This window comes from Equus asinus, chromosome 13, assembly GCF_041296235.1.
Source record: "Equus asinus isolate D_3611 breed Donkey chromosome 13, EquAss-T2T_v2, whole genome shotgun sequence".
NCBI classification, from domain to species: domain Eukaryota; kingdom Metazoa; phylum Chordata; class Mammalia; order Perissodactyla; family Equidae; genus Equus; species Equus asinus.
In genome coordinates, this window is record NC_091802.1 from 55101393 (window position 1) to 55113893 (window position 12501).

General features: G+C 50.3%; 1 protein-coding gene across 2 annotated transcripts; it reads left to right on the forward strand.

Moving 5' to 3' along the window:
- The first annotated feature begins 948 nt into the window (after window positions 1-948).
- On the forward strand, window positions 949-8191 carry LOC106830196 (CMRF35-like molecule 9). Of its 2 annotated transcripts, none has more exons than XM_014839608.3 (4): window positions 949-1453; window positions 2808-3137; window positions 4701-5223; window positions 7417-8191. In XM_014839608.3, exons 1-4 carry the CDS (start codon window positions 1414-1416, stop codon window positions 7616-7618), a joined length of 1095 nt encoding a protein of 364 aa, XP_014695094.3. In that variant the 5' UTR covers window positions 949-1413; the 3' UTR covers window positions 7619-8191. The 2 variants fall into 2 exon arrangements, with proteins under 2 accessions (XP_014695094.3, XP_070339676.1); XM_070483575.1 differs by having other exon boundaries at window positions 1269-1453; window positions 4704-5223.
- Window positions 8192-12501: the final 4310 nt, after the last annotated feature.

Sequence of the window (12501 nt, forward strand, 5' to 3'; positions counted from 1 at the left end):
CTCATGAGGACACCCCAGCCCAGAAGGCTCAGCCCTCAAATGTGAGGATAAACAGGCTGCTCAGCCTCCCCGCCTCCCCCACAACCTCCCTGGAACTGGCCCACAGCATGGTCTCCTGCTCCTGCTGCTAAAGCCTTTGCAGCTCCACCTTCAAGCCCCCCACCCCCGAGGAGCCCCCTAAGGGTGGCAGGTGTCAGGAGGAAGGCTCAACAGGCGTCCTCTTAGAAAGGCTAGTCTGGCAGGGGTGGGCAGGATGGGGAGGACCCCGGCCCGTGACCCAGGTGTTGTGACAGACAATTCAAGGAGTGGAGATGACAAGGAATTTCATTTTGAGCACGTCTGAGCTGCTAACAGGGTGAAAAGTTCTACAAAAGCACCAATAGGCATTCGCAATGAAAGCCAAGAACTGAGCCGGGAGATGGGGACGACAGGAGGTGTGCGTGTGACAGTCCTGTGCCTGGAGGTGATGCCAGAGAGCAGGACAGGGATGCTCCCAGAGAGAATAACATCAAGGACAGACTCCAGAAGACGCTGGGGGCGAGGGGCTAAGAGTAAGGAGAGAGCTTCAGCAGAGGAGAGAGAAGACAGGGAGAGGGAGCAGGGGACAGAGGAGGGAGGGGACATCTGAAGGAAGAGGGAAGAAGTGGAGAAAGCTACTTAGGAAGCCATTAGAATAAACAGTTTCAGTGCATTGAGGTGGCCGTCAGCCCACAGCCAGGGGAACTATGCAGAGAGATGAGAGGGGAAGCGTCTTGGGCAAAATGAGGCTGAGGGGAACAGGACACTTCTCCTTCTGATATCTTCCCATGGCAGCCTCTGCTTCCGAGTGACTCAGGACCTCAGAGGAGGGTGTCCCGAGGGAGGGGCAGCGGGTCAGGCTCAGGGAGGGAGTCTGGCTTAGGGCCGGAAGGGCGGTCTGAGATGCACTGTGGTGGGGCTTCCCAGAAGGAGGTTTAGGATGGGTCTGTTCCCCAGCGAGCCTGACTGAGCCCTGAGCGCTGCAGTCCAGCATGCGGATCCAGCTGTCTCCGTCCCTTCCTTGGACCCGCCTTGGGAGCTCCTCTCTCCCAGGCCCCACTGCACTTCACGCCCTGTGTTGCTGGCAGCCACCTGCTCGGCTCCTCCCACACACTTGCGAGTGGAACCCTGGCCAGGCCTGGACGCTTTGCTTCCGCAAAATCATTGAAGACACATCATCACAGAAGTCATACACTCCCAAAGGATGACACTGCTTTTCTCCTAATTAATGAAACTAGGAAGTAACTGGAAAAAAAATTAAGAGAAGTAGATGAGAGAAACTAAACATACCGATTTAGACAAATAGAAGGCAGTCAGCCTCTGGGCTCAGTCCAAGGCCCTGGAGGGCAGCTGGCATTTGATGATCACAGGGAGAGAACCCAGGCAGGCAGGACCATGTGGCTGTTCCCGGCTCTGCTCCTTCTCATCATCCCGGGTAAGTGGGGCTGAGGCTTCAGGATCTGGAGCCTGCAGGACTGGGCCAGGACACGGAGAGTGTCTGTCCTAGGGGAAAATGGCAGGGCCTATTCACTCATCCATACACTTATTCATTTAAAAACAGCTTAAAAAGTTTTATCTGACAGGTCCTAAGTCAGGTGTTGGGGAAAGAAAGGATACTAGGTGTCTAGGGGACTGTGTCTCAGCCCTGGCAGACAGATCAACAGACAGATGACAGATGGATGGATGAGTGGATGGATAGATAGATACACATACGCACTCATATATACACACATATGTAAATGCACAAATCCCCAGTGAGCTTTTAAAGAGCACAGATGCTCAGACTCCAGCTCAGACGCACTCGGTCATGGCAGAGCTCAGGGATCTGGACCCTTTGAAAGCCTCCACATCTGGTCTTGACTTGCAGTTAGACTTGAGAATCTCTCTTCCAAGGAGCTCAGAGTACAGGAAGGAAGACAGCAGCAAAACCAGGGTGCGACAGGCTCTCTGGGGTGTTGCCCAACACCGCACATCGGCCTGCCTGAGTCTCTGCCCTGGACGAGCCAAAGACCAGACTGTTGTCCAGTGTAGTAAGCACAACAACAAGTCAGGGACAAGGCGGTCTGGTGGCCCCGGCGAGGGGCGGAGCTGGCTGCAGAGTCAGAGAACCCTTAGAAGAGACCATAGTTGAACCAAGCCTTGAGGGATGAATTTTAAGGCTTTGACTCCTTCAAGCAGAGAAGCAAGAACATTCCAGGCAGAAGGAACAGCTTGTGCAAAGTTGTGAGACACAAAAGAGCATGGTTTTTAGGTTAAAAAAAAATTGTGCGTGTATTGCGTGTGTGCAGGAGTGTGTGTTCAGTTCCATGGAACTTTATCACACGTGTGGATTCAGAGGGCAAGGGTTTTTTGGGTTGTGGGTATAGTGTCTCGCTGAGTGGGAGTGGGAGGGGGTCAAGATGTCTACCTCACCAGCTCTGAGATTCAGAAATAAGCCTGTGGCTGCAGTGTGGACTAAGGGCTGGTCAGGAAGAAGGTGTTGCCTGAGGGTAAGGGAGGGGAGAGTTTCCAAAATGAGGCAGTAGTCGGTGGTCAGCAGGATGCGGAGTGAGCAGAGGCCACCGTGTGGGCAGTTAGGAACCCAAAGGGGACCTTTGCAAGAGAGGTGACAGCAAAAGAAATACCGCAGAGGATTGAGGAACAATCGGGCTGCGGGGTTTTGAGAGCCCTACAGCGAGGGCAAAGGCTCCTGCTCAACCCCCGGGGAGGTGCCAGAAGCCCCGAGCAGCGCCCGGGCCAGCCCTGGACTCAGGGAAGGAGGAGATGGATGTTGAGTTTCTGTTTTCTAGGCTGTTTCTCCATCCATGGTCCGGGGACAGTGAGCGGCCCCGAAGGGGGTTCGGTGACCATTGAGTGTCACTACAATTCAGGGTGGGAGACCTACAAGAAGTGGTGGGGCCGTGGAAACGCCTGGCGTTCCTGCCGAATCCTTGTTAAAACCACTGGGTCAGAGCAAGAGGTGAAGAAGGACCGAGTGTCCATCAAGGATGATCACAGATGCCGCACGTTCGCTGTGACCATGGAAAAGCTCAGGAGTGACGACGAAGACACCTACTGGTGTGGGATTGAGAGATACGGAATTGACCAGGGGGTCCAAGTAAAAGTTACCGTTGGTCCAGGTAGGAACTACTCCCTCCTGTACTCTGAGGCCCTGGTACTGACCCCCAGAGGACTCAGAACTTTTCCTCTCTCCACCCCGAGGGCTGGAGAGGAGTCTCGAAACTTGCCTCGTGTGCATGTGCTCGTGTGTATCTGTGCGGACGAGTGCATGTGTGTGTGCACGTGGGGGAGGGTGCACAAGAGTCTGGGAAGATTGAAAGAGCGAGCCTTGGCATGTTCGCACATCTCCACCATTGTCATTGGGGGGAGCAGAGGACAGACTCGGCTTGGACAGGCTTGTCCGCGGAAGGCAGGTCCTCTCTGGCAGGTCCTCTTTTGCAGGTCAGTCGGACATTCACATCCACCCTCAGAGCAGCCCCAGCCTGACCGGGGGCCTTCTCAGGTGTGCAGCGAGGGCTGGAGAGCTAGAAAGCCACAATCCTGATGGTCTCAGCTACGGGGCAAGAGACCCTGGCCCTCTCTCTCTCTTCCCCTCCCTCCTCTGGCAACATTAAGAGCAAAGGAGTGGGTGAGGGACTCTGAACTCCTTCCCGGAAGAAGGAGAGGCAGGATCCGCCATAATGCAGTGGCTCCCACAGGCCTCCTCTGGCTGCCTCCCAGCCTCAGGAGGGACTCTGGGCTCCGCCACACTTGCCCCAGAGGCAAGCAGGCCTCCCGGGGACAGAGGCCTGGAAAGAGAATCAGGCTCTAGCCTCCCGCCCACAGCTCCGCCTCCAGATCCTTCAATCTTGTCTCTACTTTCGGCACCAAGAAAACTCCCCTCCCCACCCCCCCCCCACTAATATACACACACAGACCATAGGGGAGCAGTGTATCTGCCATTCATGAGCCCATTTATAAAGCAGAGAAAAGTCTCTTCAAACTTGGTATAGGCAAATATGGTGTGCATGTGTGTGCAGTGGGGAAGTATGCTGGTTTTAGAATGTTCCAGAAGTTAGTTGAAAAAGACAACCAAGATGGGGTGGAAGTGTAGAAGAGTGGAGCAGTTGGTAGCAGGAGATTTGGAGGCTGGGACCCTGCAAGCCAGATAAGTCCTTATGGGGCAGGGATGGTGAGATGAGGAAGCCGTTGGGAGCCAGGAAGGACTCCAGCGGAAAGCAGAGGCTGCTGGCACTCGGCCCGGCTGCAGGGGAGAGAGGAAGCCCGGAGCAGCCAGCCCCCCAGGTCACATGGCATCAGGGCAGGTGGCACAGAGTCTGCTTCAACCAACGCTGAGACTCGGAAAAGAGCTGGCCTGGCCAATTTAAAACTCCAAGGAGTGGGAACTTGGTTCTTACATGCTCAGCTGTGCCAAGCAGGACTCTGAGGCTAAACTGAATATTTGTAAATTGCCTACGTAGCTTGCCACCCCAAATCCCTCACACAGGGGCAAAATGATGTTTCTCTGTAAATGAAGTAATGTTATGTTTTGAATAATAAACCAAAAAGATGAAAGAGAAGGCCAATGTGGCTGACTGGCGAAGCTAAGACAGAAAGGTTCTCAATCCCTGGGGTAGGGTTTGGAGAAGGCCATGGGGAGCCACCCGGGTCCCCCTCAGAACCGTGCTCTGCTCTGTGTTTAGCAGCATATACAACAACCCCACCCACACTGCTGATAACAAACACGACTGAATCTATGACGACAGACCAGTCTGAACCTATGACACCGGCCAGTCTGACTTCCTCGTCTCCAGTCACCCAGAGCGTCAACAACAGCCCGGCCAGTCTGACTTCCTCGTCTCCAGTCACCCAGAGCGTCAACAACAGCCCGGCCAGTCTGACTTCCTCGTCTCCAGTCACCCAGAGCGTCAACAACAGCCCGGCCAGTCTGACTTCCTCGTCTCCAGTCACCCAGAGCGTCAACAACAGCCCGGCCAGTCTGACTTCCTCGTCTCCAGTCACCCAGAGCGTCAACAACAGCCCGGCCAGTCTGACTTCCTCGTCTCCAGTCACCCAGAGCGTCAACAACAGCCCGGCCAGTCTGACTTCCTCGTCTCCAGTCACCCAGAGCGTCAACAACAGCCCGGCCAGTCTGACTTCCTCGTCTCCAGTCACCCAGAGCGTCAACAACAGCCAACCCTTGCCTCTGACCAGCCCCCTCATCAGGTGAGCAGAGCTGGACCCCCACAGACCTTTCCCACTGCTGCCCTGTGACTGCTCCCCTAGGGGCGCTCTGTCAGGGCTCCCCATGGGGCCCCTCTGATGTTTCCTGTGCAGGACAGAAACAGCAAAGTCTGGCCTGGGCCTCTCCCTCCTCCTTCCTGCCTCTGAGCACTTAGACAGCTCCCCACTCCCTGCGAGGAACCTAGCCAAACAAAGCTCTTCAGCTGCGCAGCAGGAGAGAAGGTTCTGGTCTCCCTTGGACCTGCCAACCAACCCCCCAGAAGCACAAGGAAGTGTAGCAGGATTCAGCCTCAAGTGTGCAGGAAGGGAAAAGCTCTATATGAGTTTCCCGTGGCTGCTGTAACAAATTACCACGCTTGGTGGCTTAAAAGAACACAGTTGTATTATCTTATAGTTCTAGAGATCTGAAGTCTGAAATGAGTCTCATTGCAAAAGCAAGGTGTTGGCAGGGCTAAGTTCCTCCTGGAGCCTCTAGGGAAGCATCTGTTCTCTCACCTTTTCTAGCTTCTAGAGGCCATCCACATTCCTTGGCTCATGGCCCCATCCATCTTCAAAGCCAGCAATAGCTGGTCGAGTCTTTCTCATATTGCATCGTCGCTATACTGACTCTGCTATGTCCACCTTTCACTTATAAAGACCCAGGTGATTACACTGGGGCCTCCCAGATCAGCCAGGATCACCTCTTCATCTCAAAGTCGACTGATTAGCAACCTTAAGCCAATTTTCAGCCTTAGTTGCCCTTTGCCACCTAACATGACACAGTCACAGGTTCTGGGGGTCATCAGTTTGCCTATAACAGTCACAGGCAGGTCCATGTTTCATTGCTCCAACTATCCTCTCCCCACGTACTAGGGCAATGCCAAGAGGGAGAGAGAAGCTGGGGTTCCTGCTTCCTCACATTCCCAACACAGGAGAGAGGAATGGACTTCAGCCTGAAGCCCACCCCCTCCAGAAGCACCCAAAGAGCAATCAATAAGCTCTTTCACCGGGGGGCAAACACCCCCTGCCCCAGTTTCATCCCATCACAGCCCGGTGCCTTTGGGCTCCCACAACGTCCAGAATCAAGGTCCGTTCTCTCCCTGGGTCCTGTCTCTCAGAACCGCCCTCCATCCGCTCGCTTCCCTGCTCCAATCCAACTCCCTTCTGTGCTCAAGGGTCCTATTCCTTGGAGGCTGCCCCCCACTGGACAGTTTGTTCGATGGTGAGTCTGAATGAGGCTGTGAGGAGAGTGTTTGTTCTGCTGAGTCCAGAGTGCAGAACGCAGGGCTTTTAGCGAGACTGGAGAAGCACAAGAGGAAACGTGGAGGGAGAGAGAGAGAGAGAGAGAGTGCAGCACCCATCAGGGACTGGAACTTATGAAAAGAACCCAGTGGTTTAAGGGTATTTTTAGGATGTGCAGTGCAGCATGCGCTCTCTCTCTCTCTCAAGAAAACCATAGTGAACTCAACACAACTCCTCATGCTCCAGGCGGGCTGAGCAAGAGAACAAGGGTGGCCTGTGTGTGTGGGGTGGGGGGTGGGGGGTCCTGGCACCGTTTGTGGGGGAGGGGATGAGGCAGAAGGTGAGGGGGCATCTGGTTCTTATGCACTGATAGGGACTACCAAGGGACATATTAACCACAGGCCCAGTAGTCTAAGTAGACCAAACGTCAATTATACGGGCTATTTGAGATCGCACATCTCATACGTGCTCTCAGATGAGGGTCAGCCAGAAGAGGCCCCTCCCAGGAGAACCCAGCGGGTAAATAGCCAGGTTGACCAGGGTGGAGGGATCCCCCTCTGCTTCAACGAGGTAATATTAAATCTGAGCTTGAAAGAAGGGCAGAATGTACAAAGGGAGACACAGGTGAGAGAATGGCAGAAGCAGAATCAAAAGACATGAAAGGGCAGACCTTCGAGCTCAGCTGGACTGCAGGTGAGTTAAAGAGGATTGTGGGAGACCAGCCAAAGGCAGGATGCAGACAGACGGCAAAGGTGCTGGTCCCCAGGCTGAGCCTATAGGGGGGCCCCTGAAGTCTTCGCCTTTGGGCAGCATGACCGTGCCCCTCAGAGGGGCTTTCTGGCCAGGAACCAAGGCTTGCGTGTCATGCAGGTCTTGGCTCAGGGAGCAGGGACAGGGGCGCCTGGGGCTGCCCTTGAAGAGGCAGCTCACTCCTATCTCCCGTCCCCTGTCCAGGGTCCTGCTCTGCAACATCCACTTTGTGCTCCTGACATCCATGAAGGTGTCCCTGCTTGGGATCCTGCTATGTACCGTGATGTGGTTAAGCAGGAGTCAGCGGGACTCCAGGGGGAAACAACGTCAGTCTGAGCAGGAGAACCACAGTTCCCATGCCATCGACACCCTCACACCGGAGGAGCAGACAAGTGGGACCTCCTGACCTCTCAGCAGGGAGTGTGCAGTGATGGCAGTTCCAAGAGACGAGGGGCCCTGCTGAGGTGAGGACTCCCCTCGCTCTGGCCTCAGCAAGAGCATCGGCTCCCTGCCTGCTCTGCACAGCTCCAGGACCCTGGCCTCTGCCACAGAAGCAGAGACAAGAAAGGAGATGGCGTTGCCCTTCCACACTGGGTCCTCCAGGCCCCTGTAATCTCACCCGTGTGGGTCCTCCTGATGCCTCCTTTCCTTGTGACTCTAGAGCGGCCCTGCCAAGACAATTGACTATTACACTGTCCAGGATTCCAGCCAATATGGGTTTCAAAATTCAGGACCAGCCAGCAAGTATAAAACCTAAATTAAACCAAAAAGCTTCAGAGTGTGTCTACACAGGCAAAGACCCCACCATGGGCCAGGTGTACGCAGGTCTGCTGATTCCACCTTCTGTTGCATCAGTACCTCCTGGAGAAAGAATCTCCTGGACGTGGATGATTGAAGATAGGATTGGACCGTTGCCCAGCTCACATCCCATCTCTTTGTGCTGTTCATTTCCTATTAAAATCTATGGATCTCCTGTGCACTTTTCAGATTATTTTCTTGGGACACTATTTCCATTTTTTATAGAGGAGAAGATGACCCACACGTTCTATGGGGTGTGAAGTGACTCTAAATCAAGCCCTAGAGTTAGAATGTCTATGAATTATTGAATTGGCAGAAAATAGAGGGGAGCCGCCTGGAAGATATCTTTTTATCCCCTCAGAGAGGTCGTGACTAGGACTCCCCGTATGTGGACTCAAACTTTAATTGATGGTTCGGAGTGAAAAACATGGGGACTTCTTTTAAAGTTTATTTTCTATATTTAAAAAAAATAACTAAATTACAAAGTCTTCATATGCTACATGCACAGTTAAAAGAGTTTTTTTTTAGGTGTAAACAGTTGGGTTATTGGCATCTCAATCAAGATCTCAATAGAGGTGGTGGATATATGATTATAGATTTGCCAAAAGTCATTGAAGTTGCTATTTGCTCCTCTGTAATTAATAAGTGTTTTGTAGGGAGGTGCTTTGAGACCATGTAAATATCTACGTGTCCCTGTGGCCTCCAAGGACAGGGGACTCACTGAGGGGTCAAGACACCAAGGAAAGAGCTGCAGAGTTCCTCTGGCCTGGCCTTGGAAGTCATACAGGGTCACTTTCACCATACATTCCAACAGGGGCGAATATTGGTTCTTGGAGAGTGAAAAAATTTTACTCTTTTTATATAAAAAACACATATAAGTAAATATCTGTGTTTTTATATACAAAACAGGTAAATAAACATATATGCACACACACACATATATATGTATGTGTGTATAACATAAACATATATACAGTACAGCTTTGTTATTAAGATCTTATGGGATGTGTGTTGAGAAACACTTCTCTGGTCTACTGGTTGAAGCCATCACAGCACCCCCAAGACTCAAGGTGGGGGATATAATCCCTAAATCTTACAGGAGGAGTGTCAAGGAATTTGCAGCCATGTTTTAAAACTACCACATGCAAGTCTTAATCTTCATATCACGTGTAAGAAGAGAGAGATCTGAAGGGCTGAGGCCCCTGGTCTCCTGTCACAAGGCCAGTTAGCAGAGTTGGATGTGCCCCTGAGCCAGCCTGGGGCCAGCCCACACATCATCCCCGCAGGTCCATCTGTGTCCTCGAGAAGGTCAATTCCCAAGCCTGCTGAGGGCACCAGATGGCCCCAGGCATAAATACTAGGCAGACACAGCCCTGCTCTGCAATTTCTCAGAGGTGCTCTGCTTTACTCAGAGGTCGTAGACTGAATCCATGATTTGCATGGACTTATGTACATGTTTTGGGTTTTGCTCACAATATTTTTTTTTAAAGATTTTATTTTTCCTTTTTCTCCCCAAAGCCCCCCAGTACATAGTTGTAAATTCTTCGTTGTGGGTCCTTCTAGTTGTGGCATGTGGGACGCTGCCTCAGCGTGGTTTGATGAGCAGTGCCATGTCCGCGCCCAGGATTCGAACCAACGAAACACTGGGCCGCCTGCAGCGGAGCGCGCGAACTGAACCACTCGGCCACGGGGCCAGCCCCTGCTCACAATATTTTTTAATGGAGCTTGTTGCCTATACGTAAACATGAGGAATTTTACTTCTGGCTTCTCTTTTAAAAGTAGGAATGCCTGAAGACAGTGGGCCCATGATACCACATGCTCCACATGATGGTCAGACTGCTTAAAAGCTTCCGGGGGCTCCCTAGGGCCTCTGGCACCATTAAAGGACTCAGATTAGAAAGGGAGAAATAAAACTGTCCCTCTTGGCAGATGACAGGATTGTCTATGCAGAAAATCCCAAGGAACCTACCAAAAAGCTGCTAGAACTAATAAATGAATTCTACAAGTTCACAGGGTACAAGATCAAAACACACACAGAACACATCAGCACGTGTGAACATGTGCTGCAGGAAAGAACATGTGTGGCATGTCTATGCTAAAAACCACAAAACGTTGGTGATAGACGTCAAAGAATATTTAAATAAATTGAAAGATGTACCACGTTTGTGGATGGGAAGACTCAGCATAGTAAAGATGTCCATTTTCCTCCATTGATCTGTAAGTTTAACATTCCTATCAAAATTCCCCCAAGATTTCCTGTAGGCAAAGACAAGCTTACTCTAAAATTTATGTGGGGGACCGGCCCAATGGTGTAGTGGTTGGGTTCATGCACTCTGCTTCGGTGGCCCTGGGTTCTCAGGTTTGGATCCTGGGTGCAGACCTTGCACTGCTCGTCAAGCCACAGTGTGGTGGCATTCCACATAAAATAAAGGAAGATCAGCTCAGATGTTAGCTCAGTGACAATCTTCCTCAAACACACACACACGAAATAAAATAATAAAATAAAATTTATGTAGAAAGGCAAAGGAACTAGAATACCTAAAACAACTTTGAAAAAGAATGAAGAGGGAAGATTTACTCTACCTAATGTTAGACTTACTTATATAGCTATGGTAATCAAGACAGTGTGATATTAGAGGAGGGGTAGACACACAGATTGATGGAAGAAAACAGAGAACCCAAAACCCTCGGTTCCTAACTGTGAGGGCGCCAAAGCCTCTGTCCTTGGTTCTGAACTCTTCCCTGAAAGATTTCGCCTCTCCCTGGGCTCCAATTAACCTGTCTATACATCTTCCAACACAGATACGCCCAACTGATTTTTGACAAAGGACCAAAAGCAATTAAATAGACAAAGGATAGTCTTTTTAGCAATTGGTGCTGAGACAATTGTACATCCACAGGTGGAAAAAAACACTAATTCTTAGCATACAAAAAAATAATTCAAAATGGATTGTGGTCCACAAATTTAAAAGTAAAATATAAAAATGGTAAATACTTTAGAAGAAAACATAGGAATAAATACTAGGGATCTAGGGCTATGTGAAAAGTTCTCAAACATGATGCCAAAAGCACAACCCTCAAAAGAAAAAATTAACAAATTGTACTTCATCACAATTAAAATGTGTTTGCATTATGAAAGACCCTGTGAGGAGGATGAAAAGGCAAGCCATAGTCTGAGGAACTATGCAAACCACGTATCCAACAAAGAAATAGCATCTAGAATATATAAAGAACTCCCAAATTTCGACAGTATAAAAAACTTTTTTCAATTAGAAAATTAGGCAAAAGCCGTGAACAAGCATTTCACAAAGGAAGATATACAGGTGGAAAATAAACATTGAAATTGTGAGTCTGTTTCTCAACCTTCCCTTTTTTTGGAGTGGGGAATCTGCGTTGTTTAAAACTTTATCTTCATGCCCAGAACAATGCACCATAGACACACAATAAAACTTTGTTGAATGAATGAGTAAAGAAAGGAAAAATGGAAGGAAGGAAGGGGAATCTGCTGTCTCTTTCTCCTGCATCTGCTCTCACCCATCCTCACTATCTAGTTACTCTTTCTTAACTTTTCCTATCTGGTTTCTGCTCCCGCAGCTCTGTTGACCTGCTCACCTGTACTTAACCAGTGATCTTGTGAGTGATAATTTCAATGGCCTCTTCTCATTCCTGACCCACCTCTACCTTTCTGGCTCTGCTCTCTCCCTTTCACAGCCCTTGGCTTCTCACTTTCCACCTGTTTGTTCCTTCTCCAGTACCTTGTTCATTGTCTCTTCTCTCTACCCTTTCTCCCTAACTATAGGTGCGCCAGAGACTCTGTTCTTGGTTCTGAAATCTTCCCTTGAAGATTTCATTCTCCCTGGACTCCAATTAACTTCTCCATACATCTCCCTGGCATCAATACTCTGCTAACATACATCTCCAGCTTCCTGCTAGAACTTTCTGCCTGGTTATCCCAGTCACACAGAGGAAACCAAGCTCTGCATCACCCAAGTCTGCCCCTGACTTTCCTATTTGTGTCAGTGTTCCTCCATTTTTCAGGTCTTCCAGGCTTGAGACCTCCAGACGCCCAGAATTTTCCTTTCAGACTACCCTATACATCTGCTAGATAAGCCTTCCTAAAACACACATCTGATCCCCATTTTGACCTGCTCAAATCCATCCAAGGGTCTACAATCAATGTTTAAGTAAGAGTTGGGTCTCAAGCCTCCACAACCTGCCCCCACCTTAGTTCTCCTAGATTAGCTCCGTCTGCACTGCCACACACACACAAAAATCACTTCATTGGAATCTTAGACACACCTCCACCATGAGAAACTTATGTGAATACCACATTCCATTTGCTGATAGACCCTCTATGAGAGACAACTGTGATTATTTCCTCCCTCTCTGCTTTCACTTATGCTGTTCCTCTGAATATGTCTCCATACTCCCTGCTCCCCCTCACCCACACTCTGCTGAAATCCTACACCTCCTTTAACATCATTCTCAAAT

Excerpts from the sequence above, each read along its gene's own strand:
- LOC106830196 (XM_014839608.3), top strand. The coding sequence starts at position 1,414 with ATGTGGCTGTTCCCGGCTCTGCTCCTTCTCATCATCCCGG. Across the intron at positions 1,454-2,807 it reads GCTCCTTCTCATCATCCCGG|GCTGTTTCTCCATCCATGGT; the intron begins GTAAGTGGGGCT and ends TCTGTTTTCTAG. Across the intron at positions 5,224-7,416 it reads CTGACCAGCCCCCTCATCAG|GGTCCTGCTCTGCAACATCC; the intron begins GTGAGCAGAGCT and ends TCCCCTGTCCAG.